Source organism: Homalodisca vitripennis, chromosome 3 (assembly GCF_021130785.1).
Source record: "Homalodisca vitripennis isolate AUS2020 chromosome 3, UT_GWSS_2.1, whole genome shotgun sequence".
Lineage (NCBI taxonomy): Eukaryota > Metazoa > Arthropoda > Insecta > Hemiptera > Cicadellidae > Homalodisca > Homalodisca vitripennis.
Window position 1 is genome coordinate 199,261,737 of NC_060209.1, and position 21,741 is coordinate 199,283,477.

The 21,741-nt window shown below is 35.8% G+C and overlaps 2 protein-coding genes across 2 annotated transcripts; both read left to right on the forward strand.

The window, feature by feature from the left end:
• The first annotated feature begins 326 nt into the window (after positions 1–326).
• On the forward strand, positions 327–1,178 carry LOC124358548. The gene has a single exon (XM_046810848.1). It carries the CDS (start codon positions 327–329, stop codon positions 1,176–1,178), a length of 852 nt encoding a protein of 283 aa, XP_046666804.1.
• An 11,208-nt stretch (positions 1,179–12,386) lies between these two features.
• On the forward strand, positions 12,387–21,489 carry LOC124358549 (mucin-7-like). Its single transcript, XM_046810850.1, has 2 exons — positions 12,387–12,517; positions 21,126–21,489. The coding sequence occupies exons 1-2, from the start codon at positions 12,387–12,389 to the stop codon at positions 21,487–21,489; spliced, it is 495 nt and encodes a 164-aa protein (XP_046666806.1).
• The last annotated feature ends 252 nt before the right edge of the window (positions 21,490–21,741 follow it).

Consider the following 21,741-nt stretch of genomic DNA (forward strand, 5'->3'; position numbering starts at 1 on the left):
GAGCTTCTACCATCGTTGGGCGGCGCGGGACTGCTTCCCATTTCTGACCAGGCTGACTTAGCCGCGGTGGGGCATGCTTTCCGGCTCCTGACATCTCCCGACCCGAGAATCTCCCGTCTTGCCCTGGAGGGCCTAGCCGTCTCTGCTGGTCTGATGCCCGGGTCAACGTTGGACAACTCTTCGACTACCTCAACGGGGACGTGGCGAGGAATTCCAACGTCACCACCACCTTCTCTGCGGCCCGGACGGCGAGGAACCGCCTCTCCAAGCGCCTGCCTACGCTCCGGTGGGGGTGGAGTGAGGAGCGGCGGTCATTCCAGCTGGTGATGCCTGGTGCGGGGCGGCCGATCACCGTGGATAGGAGGAGCCGGAGGTCCTTGGCTTCAGCGCTGCGGCTAGCTCTGCAGCTCCACGGCCGGGCTACCTTTGCCGCGAAGCCGGACCAAGGCAGGGTGGCTCAAGTCGTGTCGACGTGCCCCACCTCCAATCACATGATGCGTGGAGGAAGACACACCCGTTTCGCCCACTGGCGGTTCATACACCGGGCACGGCTGAACACCTTGCCGCTGAACGGGTGTCGGAGGTGGGGCAATGAAGACCGTCGTTGTAGACGTTGTGTAAGATACGATGAGACGACAACCCACGTGCTGTGTCACTGCCTGCCAATGATGCCCGTGATTACAAGAAGACACGATGCCATCCTGGAGCTACTGTCATCGGAGATCCATGGGCACCCTCAGGAGATGGAGACTCGACTGGACAAGAGGGTGCCGTTCCAGGAGCTCGTGCCGGACGTGGAAGTCCCGGAGGAGGTGGCCAGCTGCCGACCGGACATCGTGGCGATCGACCGGAGGAACAAGATCATACGCCTAGTCGACGTCACGGTGCCGTATGAAGACGGGTGGCAGTCGGTGACGACGGCCAGGGAGAAGAATATCGAGAAGTATGCTCCTGTGGCGCGACTGCTCTCGGCTGGGGGCTATAGAACATCGGTGGACGCCTTCGTGGTGGGGTCCCTAGGCGACTGGGATTCCGCCAACTGGACTACCCTCAGCCGCTTGGGAGTTGACCGCCGCAGAGGTACTGCCCTGGCCCGGCGCTGCGTCTCCGTGGCCATCAAGTGGAGCCGGGTCATCTACGTCGAGCATATAACGGGCATCCGGCAGTACGTGGGCTAAGTCGTCTCATCAACCGTCCCAATTTTAATTATTGATTTATTTATTGACTATTTATTACAATGTTAACTTATTTATTATATTTTATTGCATGTTTTATTTATTGACTAGTATTTATTGTATTTATTGATTGTTAAGTTTTATAGTTCTATTAGGTTAAGGTATGCATGACCGACTGTTTTCTGCATTTTATCATTATAGCGTCAATGGCCTGTTATTAGTTATATAAGATTTTTATTATGTTAATATTTTGCTTGCATGTTAAAATCCTATCAATTTGTCCGGCTTTAGCAATAAAGGCAAAAAATAATGAATATCAGCCCTGACTGACAGGTGAACAAATATCATCCCGTGAATATTGCAGCCAAGAGAGAGCAGCAGTAAAGTGGCGAGTCAACAGTATCATCGTGTAATATAACCACTTGACTGGGACGAGTTTCCTCAAACAATCGTTGCTGTATCTTGGCTGATATTATCAGAGAAGGATAATGAATGGCAGACCTGACTGGCAGGTGAACAAATATCAGGTCGTGAATATTGCAGCCAAGAGAGAGCAGCAGTAAAGTGGCGAGTCAACAGTATCATCGTGTAATATAACCACTTGACTTGGGTGGGATTTCACAAATACTCGTTACTGTAACTTGGCTGATATTATCAGAGGAGATAATGAATGGCAGCCGTGACTGACAGGTGAACAAACATCTGCTCATGAATATTGCAGCCAAGAGAGAGCAGCAGTAAAGTGGCGAGTCAACAGTATCATCGTGTAATATAACCACTTGACTGGGATGAGTTTCCTCAAACAATCGTTGCTGTATCTTGGCTGATATTATCAGAGTAGGATAATGAATAGCAGCCCTGACTGACAGGTGAACAAAATACCAGCTCGTGAATATTGCAGCCAAGAGAGAGCAGCAGTAAAGTGGCGAGTCAACAGTATCATCGTGTAATATAACCACTTGACTGGGATGAGTTTCCTCAAACAATCGTTGCTGTATCTTGGCTGATATTATCAGAGTAGGATAATGAATAGCAGCCCTGACTGACAGGTGAACAAATACCAGCTCGTGAATATTGCAGCCAAGAGAGAGCAGCAGTAAAGTGGCGAGTCAACAGTATCATCGTGTAATATAACCACTTGACTGGGATGAGTTTCCTCAAACAATCGTTGCTGTATCTTGGCTGATATTATCAGAGTAGGATAATGAATAGCAGCCCTGACTGACAGGTGAACAAATACCAGCTCGTGAATATTGCAGCCAAGAGAGAGCAGCAGTAAAGTGGCGAGTCAACAGTACCATCGTGTAATATAACCACTTGACTGGGATGAGTTTCCTCAAACAATCGTTGCTGTATCTTGGCTGATATTATCAGAGAAGGATAATGAATAGCAGCCCTGACTGACAGGTGAACAAATACCAGCTCGTGAATATTGCAGCCAAGAGAGAGCAGCAGTAAAGTGGCGAGTCAACAGTATCATCGTGTAATATAACCACTTGACTGGGATGGGTTTCCTCAAATACTCTTTGTTTAACCTGTCTGATATTGGCAAAATGTAAATACCAGGACATCTTTGTTATGCTACTATTACTTTACAGAACGTTTTTATTTATATGTTAAAAGTAATTAGTCAAATTTTAAAATTTATCTTCTAGTGTTATAAAAAATTAATTATAAAAATTAAAATTTAAAATAATTGGAAATTTTATTTGTAAATACAGGTAATATCCTTTATTACACTACACTATTTATTTGTTATTAATTATATCCTTTTGGTTTTTACTGACACTGTTTTAGCAATTTTTGTTATTTAGCTACTATTGTCTGCTATTTCCTAAAACTGTATCTTTTATTCTATTTTAATAAACGTCCTAATATAATATAAAATAAAAATTCTAAAAATTGTTGATATTCTTAAAAATATTGCACAGTAAATGTTTACTATGTTATGATTTATATTTTACGTACGACAGCTTAACTAACTAATTTACAGCTTCTTATATTAAAACTAAGTCTTCTAAACGTTCATTTCTGAATAAAATGTCCTTTCATATAAAATGTTAATGCCTAAAAAACACATGGTGTCATACAGGTAGTCTGCTTTTTCGGTTAAAACATTTACTAAATATGAGAATTGTGTGTATTATTTAGCTGGATTTCAGATTATTTTGTTTAAAGATTTTCATTAACGCTTGTCATTACGGATAATTCCCATACATCTTTCCTTTCACCTCTTTCCCACTTTCATACTTTTACCTTAATTATAAAATGCATATTTAACTCTTTTGGGCTGCATAAACATTTTAATTAAATCTTTTTCATAAACTTTATTTCTTCTTATATTCATGCATTAATGTAAACATAAACTGATCAATAAAACATTTACAAAATAAGTCTTATGGAAATGTTTATTGTACCATAAGTTTTATGTTATTTCCCGACACAATGAATATTCTAATCTGGCTATAATATTCTGCCATTAAAATCCTCATAGCATAAACATAATGTTACAAAAGCGAAATAATAAATAAAAGTTATAACTGAAAAAGAAATGTATTTTAAACTGGTTTTTAATATTTCAAATAACGAACATATTAATTCTTTCTTAAGCAGCATTTCGCATTTGTGGTACATCTAGATCTAAACCCTTCAATAATTGATTTGATTATTGCTTAACATCCTGAAGTACAGCTTAAACTCACTCCTATTTTTTTCAAAATAGAGAATTGTGGTATTGCAGACTTTAAATTGGAGGAATAAATATACGAAATATCTATGAGAATCTATTATTACAGGAATATGAAGAATACAATTTTCTATTTCATTACTATGAATGAGTATACCACCATGTGTCGAATGAAAGGAAAAATGCCAAATCATTAGTTCATTTCAATCTTGAGATTTCCTTTAGAAGACAGACAATCAAATATAACAAAAATTTTTATATCCTCCCTGCACACGAAAGATAATTGTGTGAAACCTACTGAACGATAGGTTTCAACGTCGTAAACCCAAAGTTTTATGACTGGACATGCACAATCGTAGAACTCATTCTTGTCCATGACAAAAACAGGTTTATGCAAAATTTAAAGTCTACAAATCATTAGGATATCTTGTGTCACAAACCTCTTGCTGTTGGTACGGTCTCAAAGTTCAAACTGTGATTTAATGATGTTTCAAACCAAAATTCTTTGATTAAAAGCTTTATATCTTGATTTATAAAAAGTATTCTGACTGTTGAATACTAAATGGTTATTACCAGCAACTTTTAAATAACATGAAAATGGAAAACTTTACGCTGAACTATACTTGTTTCGACAAGTACTCTCTTGAAAAACTTGCGTTAGTTATTAAGTGAATTCAAATATTCTTAATTTTCCTTTTGTATAAAAATTTATACAGTCCTTGTAAAATAACCACAAAAGAAACTCTTAAAAGACGCCGAGAATCGCGTATATTTATACCTCCTCTTCCAGTAAACCAGCTAAATAAAAACCCAGTCTTTGATTGGCCTCTAAATATCCAATCACAAGGTCAGAGAGAACAATTTAATCTTCAAACTACCCCTATTGTAATCACGTTAACAAACTAGACTACCAGAAAAACCTGCTCATCTCACTAACTACATCATCTTATATCCGCAGACCCTTTCTTGAGAAATTACATAATTTAATTGACATATAATACTCTGACATCACAAAATTATATTATAAAATATTTTCGCATGTATTTTCTCTCATAAATTGTAATAAATAAATTTTAAATTGCTTATGTAGCAAATGCTTCAATTAGACATACAGAATATTTTCTGTTTCCTCGAGTGATAGGCTTTCCTATCGCTCATCCAATGTTATAATTAATGCACTGGGGTTTTGTTACAAATTATGAGAACATCACTTTTCGTTTTCTTTTATGGTTTTTATTTATTTACACACTGTACATAACGTACTTCATTTTATCAATCTACTGAAATAACACTTTGATGCCTAAGGTTTTCCAAAGTAAATTTGGTTTCCGGCCTATTTCTTCCTTTTAACGTACAATGTTTAATGATGTCTTGTACAGATAAAAAAGAAACATGAAGAATTTGGGTTTATTCCGGCCAGTAGTTTTCCTAACCCTTTTATCTAAACAATCATATTTTACTTACAGCTCTTTAATATTCACTTAAAATTCTTGCATTTCTACTAGCATTAGCTCACTGTCAAATCTATTTAGGTGGATTTGGCCACGCTCACTTAAGTTCTTTACTTCAGTTACGTTACCATTTCCACCTATCTTGTCAACGTCCTGTACACCGGCTATACTTATCCTGTCTTTGGACTTATTGCATGGAAATGCTAAGTTTTTATTCTCGCTCCAATGGTGTAAAATTGTATCATAAAGGGACAGATCGCCGTTTCCACGGTTTGTGGTTAAGGGTGCCCACCCTAAAATTATGACTAAAATGGGCAAATTGATCTAGAATGTAGCAATTCTCTGTTGAAAGTTGCTTTTTACAATGGAAGGATTGTATGGAAACAGGATTTAACCGACTTTGCACAACTTTCAGTGATACAAGAAATCAGGAACACTACGTTTCGAGATCTGCAATCTAATCTCTTTCTCAGGTGGATAACTAGCCTAACACATAACTGCAATCTAGGTTAAAATAAAAATCATACCAGAGTATTGTGACACGTATAAGACAAGAATCACAACAACCATGCTGTATTTCAACTCCATGCATATTGACTCTAAAACACTGACTTATTAAAAACAAAACACTGATTATTGAAACGTAGAAATACATATCCAGAGTTACCCCTTTGGTATCCTTTACTGTCAATTTTGTATTGCTCTAACATCAGTTGGATGACGTAGCAATTCTTATTACTTGTATTTATATCTCTAATTAATAGCAGTACGTTTTAATTTTATTCTGCAAGACGTTTAATATATTTTTTATATTTAAAAACTAATTTTACTTTATTAATTATATGTAATAGTGCCTCATCGCTCACTCTATTACTGTTAATCACAAGCTACAACTCCAACTAACATACCATTTTCTCAAGAATTCCTTCAATCAAATAGCAAGAAACTGGTAAGCAAAGGTTAACACCAAGTTTCTAGAAACGGCTTAGAAAGTTCCGCGTGACATTTGCACATGTCATGAAAGCAGAATCAGATCTCAGGAGTTTCTAAGTCCAACAAAAGTTGTTTATACAGCCTTGAGTGTGACGGACACGTGAAATATTTACTTTGCTACTTTACCTCCAGCCTCTCACCAAGGATATTTTTCATTATCATTCAAAATAATTTATTTCCCTAAAAGTTATAGTTAAATTTCAGTAAAGAAATGTAGTGTATAAATATGTAATTTAATCTGTAATGTAATCTAAGATAATTTATTGAAAGTTGTAGCATCTGAAAATTTACGCTTTATCCGTTTGTCACCCATTTATGGCGTAACTTTTAGAGAACTGAGAAACCAAATAACTTTTTCCAAAAGTTATATACACATACAACGTGAAAAAGCATGTGGTAAACCAAGCGTTTCAGTGTGTATACATACAATATATAAATAGAAACTTTTGTGTTGTGATGGAATAGGCTGACGTGCACAGAATGTCACAAGTAAAATTTAGCAGCGCTTAGTATCTGTGTGTAAACATAAACAAATTATAAAGTAAAATAAGTCAATAACCATCTTGGCATATAAACACATATGTCATACGTCCCTTTATTGGTGTGTATGTCCTAATGTCCATGTAAGATGTAAAATGGCGTTGTCAGAAAACCACTGTTAAGACAAGGAATGAAATACATTGAATCGCGTAAGAAAATATTTCCATCTGAAAAGTATAGATAAATGTTAAACATTATTTTAAAGAAAACAGGACTTCTCTGGATATTTTTACATTAGTCAGTGATACAATACAATCAGTCACACCTTTTTTAAGAATTTTTCCGAGCAAAAGACTGGCCTCACAACGAAGTCTGTTCCTCAGATAACTGTGCAACTGCCGACTCGATTCCAGTTACAAAATCCAGTGCCTTTACCGATTTTTGTGCCACAGAAAAGTTTAAACAGTTAAATCTGATATTTCCGCTTCATTCAGCATTTTACAAGAGAGGTTCATTACATTTTTAATATTTGCCTCCGTATTCACTTTGCCCTCTTTAGGTAAAACACTTTCTTTTGGCCTAATATTTCAAGTTTAGAGATTTTATTTTACTTGTCTATTTCGGAAACATTTTACATCTATTTTGGATGCTTTCAAAAATGTTAATACATTTTGTGCAGGTATTTTAATTTAGTATTTTTTACTTTCAAAACTATTTTGGTGGAGGCTTCTTTCACGATGGTGATATGCTGTTCTTTCTTTAACCAATGAGTTTTAGATGCAGAAGACAAGATTCTACTGGCTCTCATACTATGAAAAGAAGTGTTTAGAGTTAACCCAATAGGCATAAGATTTTAAACTTTAAATTTATGCAAAAATTTTAAACGATTAGTGTGTTTAGTTAACTTAAGATGCAAGCTCACATGGTCTTTGATTTGTTTACTGGTTCCGAATCCGTACTGAGAATCAATTCTTTGGTTGAACTAAAACTCGAAGTGACCAGCCTACGTTCTCCGTAATGCTCACCTTATCAGTTGGTATAAGATAGAAGATGAGAAAATAACGCTTGAGAAAATAAGAAATAAAAATATCTTTATTGTAGAAACGTAGTTTATTTTAAACACTACGACGAGTCCAACACAATGTTAAGTACGTGCAAGAATGAAGTCGTTGTCAGAAACCGTGTATTGAACTCAGGAGTTTTACACATTTCATTTAGAGTTTGTGAAGTAGTCCTGGACGAAACCAGCAGCACTGCGATAGAGAGAACGTGTCATGACAGGATAAAGCGGTTTTATGGTGTAGGATATGCAAAGAAACGTGCTGTAAATTATGCCAGAAACTTGAGCTGGTGATATTTTAACCCCGCTCGCTCGGCCATTTGTTTTGTTAGCCCCATTTCCCTCACCGCTAAGGGCATCTGTGTCAGATCCATCACCTCTGGCCTCACACTTTAATATCTTTTTACTTCAAACAATATCGAGAGTCTTAGAGCTGCTATTGAATATTATAAATTTCAAATAAAATCACAAAATATACTCCACCTTTGTTTAATCAGTATTACGCATTTTACGACCTGTTGTTACCTAGACCCATAGATAGTTGATAAACTTATTTTTCGTCAAAATTCAATCACTTTTGATCATGAATACACCTAAATCCAAAGTAGTCCTTGTGGGGTTACAGTTTTAATCAAAATTCTAGTTCTATTATAGTTCAAGTTTCAATTCTTGTTCAACGATTATGAGTGCTTAGAATTATGTTTTTTAACTACAGATGGGGTTACAAGCTATAACGAGCTTTTGTCATCTTATTCATGACTTGTACCTGTATGAACCTCTTGTAAACTTTAGTAGACCATTAATTATTGCTTCTTCTTCATCTTTTTTATTGTTTGCCTCGGGAATTCACAGTCCTGTATGTGCTCCAACGTACCTACATCTGTGATAACGTGGTTAGGAAGGTTAGTCAACGCATTGACTGCGGTGGACTACTACTATTATCCCCGCTGTCTTAAAGTCGGTACATGATCGAGTCGCAGTAAGGCTGTTTCTAGTAGTTAGTAACCCTTTAAAAGGTACTTAAATGAGAACATCCAGTAAGATTCCTTGGAAAATGCATCTTAACCTATACCTCTTTCCTTTCCTGGCGAATGGTAAGAGCTCGTTTGCCTATATTTTTATTTCGGCTCTAAAACATAGTATTGTGCAACCGAAAAATACCTCGGTACTTGTCCATTCTGTCATGAGGAAGGACTAGGTAGGAAAAAAAAAGAAAAGACTACGTATATTAATTTTTCTTTGAGACAAAATTTTAATGTACAAAATGACTTAGTTTATAAATGTCAAGTCTGTTTAGAAAGTGGAATTGTATGTGATAATTATGCTAAAGTTCAAAAAGGTACCAGTACAAAATATTTAGGAATTTTTATTGGACCAAGATTTAAATTGGAAGTTACATCTTACAAAATTGAAAAATAAAATTCTACAAAGTATACGTCTGTTCTATTTTGTCCGCGACATGTGTCCCCAGAGTATTCTAAGAACTCTTTACTTTGCTCTAGTTAATAGTAGATTAGAGTATGGTATTACATGTTGGGGAGGAACCTACATTACAAATTTGAAACCACTTGTTACTTTGCAGAAAGTGTTTGTAAGAATTATTCTGAAGAAAAGTAGACTTGATTCGTCTTTTCCATGTTTTATCCAGCTAAGAATATTACCATTGAGATCTCTTCTCATATTTAAAACCTTGAAATTCGTATTTAATAATAAAAAATTTAAAAATAATGAAATTTTGCATACAATGAATACAAGAAGCACTTCTAATATTTTTGTTCCGAAACCTAATTTAACTTTTTATACTAAACATTTAACTTCTTAGCACCATGGCTATTTAATAAACTGAGTGATGATATTAAATTACAAACAAACTATAGATTATTTGTTAAACTAGTCAGGGTGTGGTTGCTAACTCAGGAGAATCCTGAGACTTTATTGTGTATTGTGCGATGACATTACGTACATAAATAAATTGACAAAATAGGTTTTTTGTTTTAAGGAGGCATTGTTAGGTAACAATGGTAGGCATTCATACAGGTTTCATGTGTACCTATGTATGTATGCGGTATGTTTTATAGGTATGTATCTGTATAAGTGTATGTGTGCGAGTGTGCGTGTGTGTGTGTGTGTAAAATATGATTGATTTAGGCATTTTGTTAAGAAGAGAAAGTATTTTGTTTTTTGTATGTTGTACTTGATTATTATAATTAGTTATATTTTTAGTAAATAAAAAAGGTATAATGCTTTGTTTTGTTTTTAGGCTATTTAATTAGTTCAGTTGATAGATTAGTCCATAAGGTTTGGCATAGAAGCACATCTTTTGTTTTTAGTTTTTGTTTGTTATATCACAGTAGAGTTGTTAATAAATTATAAGCTAATGCTCCTGAACTCATTAATTTTCAATAGTTATAATTATTATGATGGAACCCCTAGATGGGCTAATTAGTAGCCTTAGGGGCCCTATTATTTTCCTTTGAGGTCAGCCTGGGTATTAGAATATGTATAATTGTACTATTCAATTGTTTTGAGATTTAAAAATGCTAAGTATGTTTTGTAAAGTATGATTTCATGAGGAGAATAAAGATATATATTTATTTATTTATATATATTTATTTAATTTGAACAGCCAGGGGGGCATTCTCTAACTGGATTCTCTTAGAACCTCTCCACCAGGGGAGCAATTCTAATTGGATTTCCCTCTAACCTCTCCACTAAGGGATCTTCCGTTGTCCACGCATTCCCGTCTATTTGGTGATTCTGAGGAACTCGGACCTGGTGATGCCTAGATCATCACTCAAAAGAGAGATTGAAAGAGAAACTGGATTTTTATATATTCCCCTGGCTTGGAACGCCTGAACAGGGGAAGTGTTTGATCCTTGCCGAACGTGCTGGTTGCGTTCTTGTCACCTGAACCCGTACTCTGGCTATCATAGTGTCAATGATAAATTTAGAGTAGAAACACATTATGATGTTCTTCACGAACTCAAGTCAGCTTTACTGAAGCTCAAAAACGCTTATGACGTTATTGCGGATAAGTTCTCAGTTTTTAAAAATCTATCGTCGTCTTCAGCTGAAACTATTATTGAGCGTGCTGAAAAACCTTGTATCTTTTTATGCAAATTATTTAGGAAAAAATCATTTTTTAACGAGTGCATATACTTCTCTGGCCTTCTGAAGAGTGGTGGTGTTAAGGACAACCCTTTATCGATGATAAAGCTCATAAGAGAACAAAATCTTCAACTGACATTTCTCAATATGCCCCAATAGTAGTAACTGTTCCTTAAAGTATCCTTTAAGATTCCTTGGAAAATGCATCTTAACCTATACCTCTTTCCTTTCCTGGCGAATGGTAAGAGCTCGTTTGCCTATATTTTTATTTCGGCAAACGAAATAAAACTTCATAACTACTTCACCCTGGTATTGTTGTGAACGTCTTGCAAAAATATACACAGTAACGTGGTACAAGATAGTCATGCTGGTTGTTAATCACGATACAAATATCTCAACATCACTTCCTGAAAGCTCACCGATTTTATCCTGCCGCACTCATAGTTCTAACGAGGTTTAAATTCTTTGTTTTACATGTACACATTATAAAGTTGCAAAATCTTTTAACCTAACATATAGCTCTTCGTATGTATTTGAAATGAAATGAAAAATGACTTTATTAGAGGCGAAGTTAGGACTATAAAGTCCTCTCTACCACTTAACCTCAAAAAAATTAAACTAACATATATATGACGTATACATTTATAACTAAAACTGCACAGCTTTTAGCACTTTTGTGCTTTTTTTGGTGCACAGCTGTTTCAAATTGCTCGGCAGAGCGTCCATTTTCTGTTTTTTTTTTTTTAAGAATAAGATCTAGCCTTAGATCCAGAATGAATGAAAAAAACTGAACTCGTTGGCTCTTCAACACATTGAGGCTGAATTGTGATCGGCGACCAAATAAAAGGTTAAGACTTAATAGGAGTTCGCAGTGATTAAATGTAGGAGGAAACCAATGTAAAGAAAAATAAGAAAGATTTCCTTAAGTAAGTATCATTGATACGTTGGTTTATTTTTGTTAATTTTAAGATATATGTTTATTTGAAGTATTTTAAGAATACATTTTTAATTTGTAAAAGTACACCTTTTTAAATGTAATTAAAATACATGTATAATTAAAGTAGCCTAAATCTTGGCGTTTTATGAGCACCCGTTTATGAACTCGTTAGATTTAATTTTTGATTTAAATAATGACTTTATGACACATGTGGCATGTTTCAAGAGGCGGCTGTCAGAAAAGTTCCTAGGGGCAACAAAATTATAAATCCGACCCTGCTTAACAACTCTTGGCAAATGTAAGCTTGTCTCCTCAGGAAACCTTCGCCGCCAGGACATGGTCTCAGGACGCTTTATGGCCTTGACTAGATTCCAGCCTGAGGAACTTTTAGGACTATGGAGCACTTAGTGTCTTGTAAGTGTAGTTTTGTAAAACATAGTTTAAAACGTTGTAAGTTTTAACACCTATTTAACTTAACGTATTTTGTTTATGTATCATGGCCAGCGGCAGTTCAGCCGAACGCGCGGACCACCAGACTGCCGAGCATGATTATGATAATGCAAAGGTTGTCATCGGCCCGCTTCTTCGGCTGCATTTTGAAATGCCCAGCACGGGACGGCAGTTGTCGTGAGTCATACTTCCTTTCTATTATATCTATATATATAAATATTATAAGAAACTGTTCGTGTGTAACAGCATCACTCACAAACGGCTGGACGGATTCGCCTAATCTTGAAATGTTTTTTAATTTGTTCGTCTTGATCTGTAGAAGGTTATAGGATACTTTCCTTCATCCCTTTCCCCGATTCAGGATTCCGCCCCACTGGTTACAGAAATACCCGTAAGAAATGCATTGCAGCAAACATATGTTATTAATGAAAGAGTCTTTTCAAATTTTTAATCAGCTGTTCTTTGTAAACATATATAATGCGACAAAAAAATTGTTGTTATTTTGGACAGTATACTAAGTAAACATAAATATTTTTGATTTCTATGTAAACAAACATTTTTTGACATTTACAACGTCTTTGTCACAAATGTCAAATTTTTGATAAACGTGATTTGATATCTTTTTTACAATTTCCAAGAACAGTGTTATTTTCCATCAGTAAAAGGTTTAAAAAAATAGGCAAGTATTTTTGTTTTCTCATGTAAATATTCTTTGAAGAATGTTTTTCTCAACATTTTTTTTTTTTACAGAATTCCTTTGAGCAAGTTTTTTGACGAATTTTATTAAAATTCATAATGCCGTTCATGAAAAAAAAGTGCTTTAAGCCGTCACAGCGCACGTGCGATAGCAACAAAACGAATTCGTTTAATCAAAGCAACGACCAGCGCGCAAAGGTAAACGAATTGAATCGAATACGAACATCAGCATCAAGAATGATGCTGTCGCAAGAAGAAAGAGAAACATCAAATTTGAATGATAGATTGAGAATGCAAAGTAATCGAGCGGTTGCAAACAGATCAGGCGATGCACGACTTCAACATGACATGTATAAACAAGCTTTTAATTACGATCCTTCAGCAGACTACAATCAACACCCACTTAACGTCGCAGGAATCCATCTGGAACCCTCATGTTTCTCGCACGGTCAATTATACGTCGCTTGCTCAAGAGTCGGAAACCCGAAGAACCTTTATATTTATGCTCCAAATAATACAACTAATAACGTTGTTTACCAAAACGCATTAAAATAAACAAAAAACTTTTATAATAGATTTTATGATATGCTACGATGTATTAGTAGAGCAATAAATTAATTGGAAAAACGTATAATAAAATTAGTATTTCTGTTCGATGCTTGATTGATGTAGCCCTCTCTACTGCCACGCGAGCGGAGCCGCGGGTTTAGGCTAGTGATATTTTAAATATTATAAGATAATTTGTTAGGTTAGTTATTCACCTGTATATGACATCAGATTGCAGATCTTGAAATGTAGTGTATATTTCTATCACTGAACAATGGCAAATGTCCGTAAAAATCCTGTTTCCTTCATTTTCCCCGAATTAAAGGAGCAAATTCAAAGTTTAAAACAAACTTGAAGCAAAGAATGCCATTCAATTTGGTCTTCATCAAAATATAAACGTTTGAGTTATGAATTTTGAAAGGTACAACTTGTTTGTAAGTTCAAATAAATCGTACCTTTTTTGTTGTTATTGGGCTATATACTAGAAGTTACTGATTATAAATTATTTTATTTATACTTCAAAACGGGTTGTTTTCACGCCCGTCTGTCTATTGTAAAAGTAGCACACCTCTCTCTATTGGATGTAAAGCCACTTGTGAGTTATCCTCGTTAAAATTGATGTCATGTCTTTCATGCCAATTTTTATTAATATTTTGAGTATCTAGAACCTCCAAAACTGTATAGAACTGTATATAAATGGTTTAATCCTTAGTACTCTTGGATTTAGAGCTGATTGCAAATTTGGATTTGTTGCTCTACAATCAGAAACAGCTCTTGAGTTTCATTCAGTTGATTTTGAGCAAAGTTTTAGTTTTATTAAGTCAGTGCGTTCAAGAATTAGGTAATGCGAAGTGTTTTTCATATGTTATCAAACTCGGAAAATCTCATTTTTAAAAGTGTTTAGTCATTTTATTTTTTTAATATGAAATATTTGTAACATAAGGAAATCTTCTAACATCACGTAATCTATGTCATTAGTTTTATTAAAAGCATGATCAAAAGTTACAAGAATCTAATTACGTAAATTGCGGCACTTTAATGAACCATTGTAAGTATAGTATAGAAGAGAAGTATAACTAACATATTTTTGATAATTGTATATATCTGGCCTTATAAATCATTTAAATTTAAATTTGAGTTTTCTCAAAACATCGCGAAAGCTGTGGAAATACTCGCTCACGCGGCTGACCTACTGAAGGTGTGTGTCAGCAGCAGAATCTGGGAGTGAAGGAGAGAAATACAATAGGATTTGCAAGCTTAGAAGGATGTGAATCCCCAGAGCAAAACACTCCACGGAATCCAATACATACCAATGCATTTCTTCCAGATTTACACTTGCCTCTTGTGTTCGAGAAAAACACTTTGCTGTGGTTCACACACGGTATGAAGAACCAATTCCTGGAAATTGATTAAACTAAGTCCAATCTTATCTTTCACATTTCCTCACGAAATGTGTCCAAGAACCTCTCAGCATGTTGGAGACTGAGCTATGTAACTGAACCATATCATTCTCTTGCGAAACTTCACAACTACTTCACTGTTATCGTCAAAACCGTTATCGTGTTCGTATTCGTTCGTTCGTGTTCGTGTTGTTATCGTTGGTTATGAGTGATTAATGTGAACGTCCTGCCCACAAAACAAAAACATCAAACTATATAAAACCACCAATCATGAAATAGTTACAAACTTAAAAATAAGTAAATAATAATCTAATTTTCACAAAAACAAAAATTAACAATAAAGAAGAACTTACAACAAAAGAAAAATCTCTATAATTGTGAATTAAATTTTAATTTAAATAAAATAAAATAAAGAAGATTAGTTTGAATTAACTATAAAAGGTTACACCCGAACTAAAATATACATATTATTCATTTCTTCAATCAACAGTTCTTAGAAAGCACGTGCAATCATACAATGAAAATAGAAGGGTAGGAATATAAATTATATGTAGGAAATCAGATTTGTTCAATTACGAGGTTTAAAATAGTATTTTAAGGTAAAAAAGTAAATATCTACGAACATTTAATGCAAGAAAGGTAGAAAGTACAGATAACGCTAAAGATTACAATTTGTGAACTAAAGATTGTGAAAATAGTGTGGAGCATCGGTTTTTAGCAACACTAGTGATATTCATGATAATCTCATTGAGTTACACATAGTATACGGTGTTTAAAAGGTCAACTCAAATTTTCATGCGGCTTTCTGGAGTACGTTAGTTAATTACTTACATGGGAGTGCTACCTGGGATGTTAAAATTACACATTTTAAAATTTAATTGTATTTTAACGTTTGTTTATTATGTACTCGTATGGCTATTTTATTTATTTTTATTAATGTTTATAATATTTATAGCTAGACTATGCTCAGGTCATACAAACATTCCATTAACTCTGCAATAATCTCTGATTTCCAGTCGGATGATGAAATGTATAGGTTAGTTTGGTTTACAGTAATATGGAACACTCGTGTTGTACCGTTTGACGATAACACATGGGGGTGGTAACTTCTGAGGTCGTAGTAATAAATACTCGAATTGCAAAGTTTACTCATAAGTTCAATTTAATTTATTAAAACTTAAAAGCACCACTTTTAGATGGTAAATGAAATGTATGTATTGCCACGTTGCTGCCAATTAGAATATAAGAACTAAAAATGTATATCTTCTAGGTGGGCCTAAAAATATCCAATGTTCTCTGGAATTATGCTTACGATGTTTTACTTTATAAAACATTAAGATTTTATTTCCCTTCGCAATGTGTAGACTCACAACCCGGGTGTCGGCATCTTGGCACGATACAATGGCGCTGTAGTCTAAGAAGGGTTATGTCTAGTCGGATGGTTACTAGACGATGAGTAGAAGTTAAGAAACTGGTAGCCATCTACTCAAATAATATGTGCCCTGTGAGCCGTGAGACACGTGGGACACGTAAACTCGCCTAAAACAAATTCGCGACGGTATTAGCCATTTAATGATACAAATTGCTATTTTAAACAACGTGCTAGGACGACGCCACCACTTTTATCTGTCTCAATCAAGCAAATAAAAGATCTTCAAGGGTACGTTACTTTACTATTCACAAGTTTACTTTACGTTACATTCATTTTTATACGTTTGGCATCAAAGGGCTAATTTAATAATACGAAAAGATAAATTTTACTTACGGACAAAGCGCGCGAGGTCTGCTCGGTCACATAGTTGGGCTGCTACAAAGGGTTAGAAGAAGATATTCATACGCGTGCCAATTAGGTAGTGACTCCGCCCAATAATTTAGTTCCGGAACATTCATTGGATAAAAATAATATTAAATTATACTGGCTGACTAGGTTGCGAAATTTAATTAACCAATTAACGGTACAGTGTTGCGGAACAGACTTCACTAAAGCTGCTAGCAAAGTTAGTCTACGTTATTTACTATGTCACATATGAAAATATCATATTACTGTACTCTCAGAATTATTAAAATAAAAAATTGTTATTATTTCAATTATTATTTGCTGCTAATGGCACAGTGTAGCGGGTACAACGGTTACCGCGAGGTAACCAAATCAAGCAACTTCGAGCTTGCCTGCCGCTTGGATGGGTAACCGCTGAGCGATCCTGTCCTTGCAAGCAGCCCGCCTGCCCGGTCATTGGTGGTGGTTCGGAAGTGACCTTTAGGCTTTGGTCCCCAGGTTAAGTGTTAGAGAGGGCTTCTTAGCCCTAACTTCACCTAGTAAAATAAGACATCTTTACTTTGTTTTACTGTACTTTTATTCAGTTTTCTTGCAAACTTATTTTTTTCGTTGCCATCATAGTTAACCACAAGGTAAATATAATAATGCTCAGTACAGCCCATCAAAATTCCATGTAGAGACATGCATCACCATCGATCATGAAGTTTTTTGACGTGACAACGTCTTAAATTAGGTTGCGGCTCGGAGTCACTCATGAAAAAGTGTAACGCCCGGTAACGTTACGATGCCCGTCCAGTGGGTCCGCCGCACGGGATCCGCACGGGATAAAGCAGATAAAGCAGATAACTATGTTTATTCGTGAAAATGTGGAGTGCTTAGATTCGTCATTTACAACAACTACAACAATAAAGGTAAATAATTTTACACTGATATTTCATTATCGTAAACTATGATTGATTGATTAATTGTTAGATTGACACAAAAGTTGAGAAACTGAGTTTATAGGTTATGTCATACTATTGACAAATGTTGATAGTGTTAAGTAAATTATTAGTTTAAATCACTCTGCAATCAATCGTAATTCAGTCGATTGAGAAGAAACAGCGCGTATTGCTAGTCAAACATTTAAAATAACAAATTATAACCTCTAACCTGTCATAACAGTGCGACCAAACAAACGAACTAAACCGACCAATCACCACGCGCGAAGTTAGAATTTAACTGTGTTTAGCAAGAATTTCAAATTCCAATTTTTGTAAATGTTTTATTCAACTTTACCATTTACAATAACAAATTTTAATTAATTTCAAATTATGTACAATGTTTTAGTAAACAAAATATATTTCTATAGTTAAAATTTGTGCAATTCTTATTTTCATTCAATTCTTTGTTCCTATTGTGCAATTTAATAATATTCATATCAATAAATATTCTACCGAGAAAAAGACGTTGTCACGTAAAATCTTCGCCCGTAAAACCGACTTAACAGGCAACCATAATTTTTTATATAGAATTGGAGCTTCTTGCAATATTTTAGGCAATATATAGGTCAGCTTGTTTGCGGGGTATCGTGCGGATGGACAGACATACGTTAATAATAGGCTAGTGCTTAACCAATAAATACTTAGTTTGATTTGACTGGGACTTGCAAAATCGCCTTCAAGTAACAAGGGCTCCAATAACTCCATCTTTCTCCTCAAACTTCTTGATTTTGCCCAAGTTGAGTTCAAGTAAGATTGACAAGATCTCGTAGCAGTCCAAGAACTTTGGGCCAATTTGCATTGTATAACCACGCAAACTTGTTTTTCTTGAAAGGGATATTGAAATTTCCACAAAGAAAGACATCGAGCGAAGCCGCACTTTGGGGGGAAGCCGAGAGAATTTCAAAATGACTAGAAATAGAAAACAACAATTCTTCTCATAAATTAGCTTTGGTAGGAAGGATTGATTCAATTTGAATGTTGAATTAGCTCCAGTTTCCCTTCCTTTTTTGTAGCGTCTGGTATCTGACACTGTCTCTGACTTGGCTCCTGAAATCTGGAGTCATGTTCGTCTGAAGAGATCTAAAGAAAGTCGGTGACGAAGAAGCTCAATAACGAATCTTTACATAGTTTCGACATTAGAGACACCTATAAATATGTGAAGTGACAGTCTCATTGTCTCATCAAGTGCAAAGTCTGAGACAGCGTCAGATACCAGACGCTGCAATGTAAGGAAGGTGAACTGGAGCTGATTCAACATTCAAATTCTTCTCATTATCTTTTTCATAGTTTGACATACTTAACACAAACCGATTGGTACTAGATTAATGTAAAATCAGCGACTGATAAAGATATCTCAGTTTATCAATCTAGTTAGCTGACCGTGATACAGCTGTTTATGTGTCTGCAATGACATAGCCAGCGAGGGAGTCTAAGGGGTCCGGCCCTCCCAAATTTTCATTTTTTCAATTTCTTTTCTAGTAAACGATCATTATTATTTAAATACTTCAGTATTACTGAAATGTACTGCTGAACAATCGTTCTCAACAAAGAAAAGGGTAAAGAACTTTTTAAGGAACAAAATGGAGCCTTACTCTCTGTCCACTTGGGGAAAATATCAGTTGTCTGGACCCCCCCCCAAATGTTTTCCTAGCTACGTTCTTGTGTGTCTGACGGTCAGTTTTAAATGGTCTAGTTCACAACGTTACATTTCACAGCATAAAGTATTATTAAAAACGATATGCTGCACATAACCTAGATGTTCAACAGGAAGGGTTGGTTCAATTTGAGTTATGAGCTCAGCTTCATGTAACCTTCCGCATAGTGCGAAGTCTGAAATAAGGCGCTTTGACTCCTGGAATAAAAAGTCCCTGTCCGTCTGAAGAGATAAAAAAAGTCGGGAAAGAAGAACCTCAAGCCGCACTGTTTCACATCGTTTTGTTGTCAGAGACACACAGACTATAAATTCAAGTGTGATTTAGATAAAGAGGCGTTATCATCGTCTCATCAGATCTCATATGCTGCACTAAGCTGGAGATGAAGCGCATCGAACAATATGTAAGTTCAACGCATCAAGTTCAGGCAGTCTTCACACCTGGCCGTGAGTTGCAGCCGGTATTCTGTCGTGTGCTTAACACTCGAGGATAGAATGCGCTACAATCTTACACTCAGTGATTGTGTTAGAGGTAGTACAGGAAATTTCTTAATCATAATCAATTCAAGTAAAACATTAAACATTGAGACAAAAAACGTTTAAATAACGTAATAACTTAAGTATTAGTTGAAACAAAACAGTTTTTCAGTGAAATTTATTACTCAAAGTCAACTTTTACAAATGAAAATTTATTTTGTGTAAGGTGTTTCAACTAAGTTAAAGCATTTGCTGAGCGAAATAAATGGGTTAGCATAAAGTAATTTGTTTCAAGAGGACATTAATTATAGCCTAAGTAAATAAGTTCAACCAATATAATCGTTGACCATTTGATCAGGTTGGTCTGAGAGTACCGTGAGTCCGCTACGGACAGATTTTGAGAGTAGGGTTTTCTGGTAATGCCATATAATTACTTTATTAATACAGGTGTTTTTTATTACGAATGAAATGGTATCGGACATTTTGAAACTTACTTTGTTGTCAGAAAATCTTAGAATTGGTTAGTTGAATCTATAAAATTCAACATTTATTTATTATAAAATTAAAAAGAATATATAGCAATACTAAAATAACCATACATGAATGAAAATGGAATACTTAAATATCAAAAAAATATTAATAATTTTAAAGTATTTTCAAAACATTACAATAAAAAACAACAATAAATACATAAAACATCGATTGTTGCCCAATTTTATAAAACTATTAGGGCCATAAATACAATGTCTTAATTTAAAAAAAAAAATACAAATTAATATTGTACCTCTTATGAATTTTGTTTTAAGACTTTTGTAGGTATGTACATTGATGGTATGAACGGAGCGCAGTTCAAGATTTTTTGATACACAGGGCCTGTTGCATCTGTATAATTACTGATAATCTTGATACTGATAAGCTTCCGTGGATCATAAGGTAAAGTAACGGACTACTAATTAAGAGGTCGCCGGTTTAATACCGCTTGACGGCATTACCTTTTTGTTGTTTTTATTCCCTTGTTTTATCTTGTTGTTTGTTGTCTAATTTTATTGACGTTACCGTTGCATTGGCATTTTAATTAATTCATCTATTTATTTATTAATATTTATTTGTATTAATATTTATTTAAAAAATGTTCACAATTGAAAAAAACTTAGACGGGGAAACCATGTGTTATTTTTAATAATATTAAATATAGACAACAAAGGGTGTTAAAATGTGGAGAAGTGTCTTGGGGGTGTCTGGGGAAAACTTGTAGTGCATCAATTAAAACGGATTCAGACGTGACGACGGTGTCTGTGTCTAATGCTAAACACAGTGGCGAACACCCGGTCACCATGCGCTCGCTCTTGTCGCCGCAGCTCCAGCCCCGGCCTACGACCGTCGCGTCACCAGCGCCCAGCTCACCACCAGCGACAGTCGCGTCACCACCACCCAGCTCACCACCAGCGCCTGCCTCGTCACCTGCACCCGTCTCACCTTCTGCCTGTTCTGCTCCCAGTTTGAACTCCACACTGATCGCCACCCCATCTTCATCATTCCGTACTACAGCGCCTGAAGACCCGGCGGCGGAGATATCGACCGAAGAAGGAAATCGAGTGTCTTACAACAGAATATCATAAGTTACTGAACCATACGATTGAATCGGACACTCGCCTCCTTCAGTTCACCGATGAGATATTTCCAGTGAACACCTCGCCTCGCGCCGACCAGTCCGCACGCGCTTCCGCGACAATGGACTGCGGTGTACAGTGCGATCCGGCCCTCAGTCCACCGCAGGCAATCGCGCCAGCGCCTGTTATTGTAAACTCTGGTATACAGTGTGACCTACAGAGACAGTCGGTGATCCAAACAGAAGAGGAAAATGCTGATCT

Bases quoted from the DNA above. Each gene is read 5' to 3' on its own strand.
- LOC124358549 (XM_046810850.1), top strand. From the start codon at position 12,387: ATGGCCAGCGGCAGTTCAGCCGAACGCGCGGACCACCAGACTGCCGAG. The intron at 12,518-21,125 runs GTGAGTCATACT...GAAAACTTGTAG, and splicing joins AGCACGGGACGGCAGTTGTC to TGCATCAATTAAAACGGATT.
- LOC124358548 (XM_046810848.1), top strand. From the start codon at position 327: ATGCCTGGTGCGGGGCGGCCGATCACCGTGGATAGGAGGAGCCGGAGG.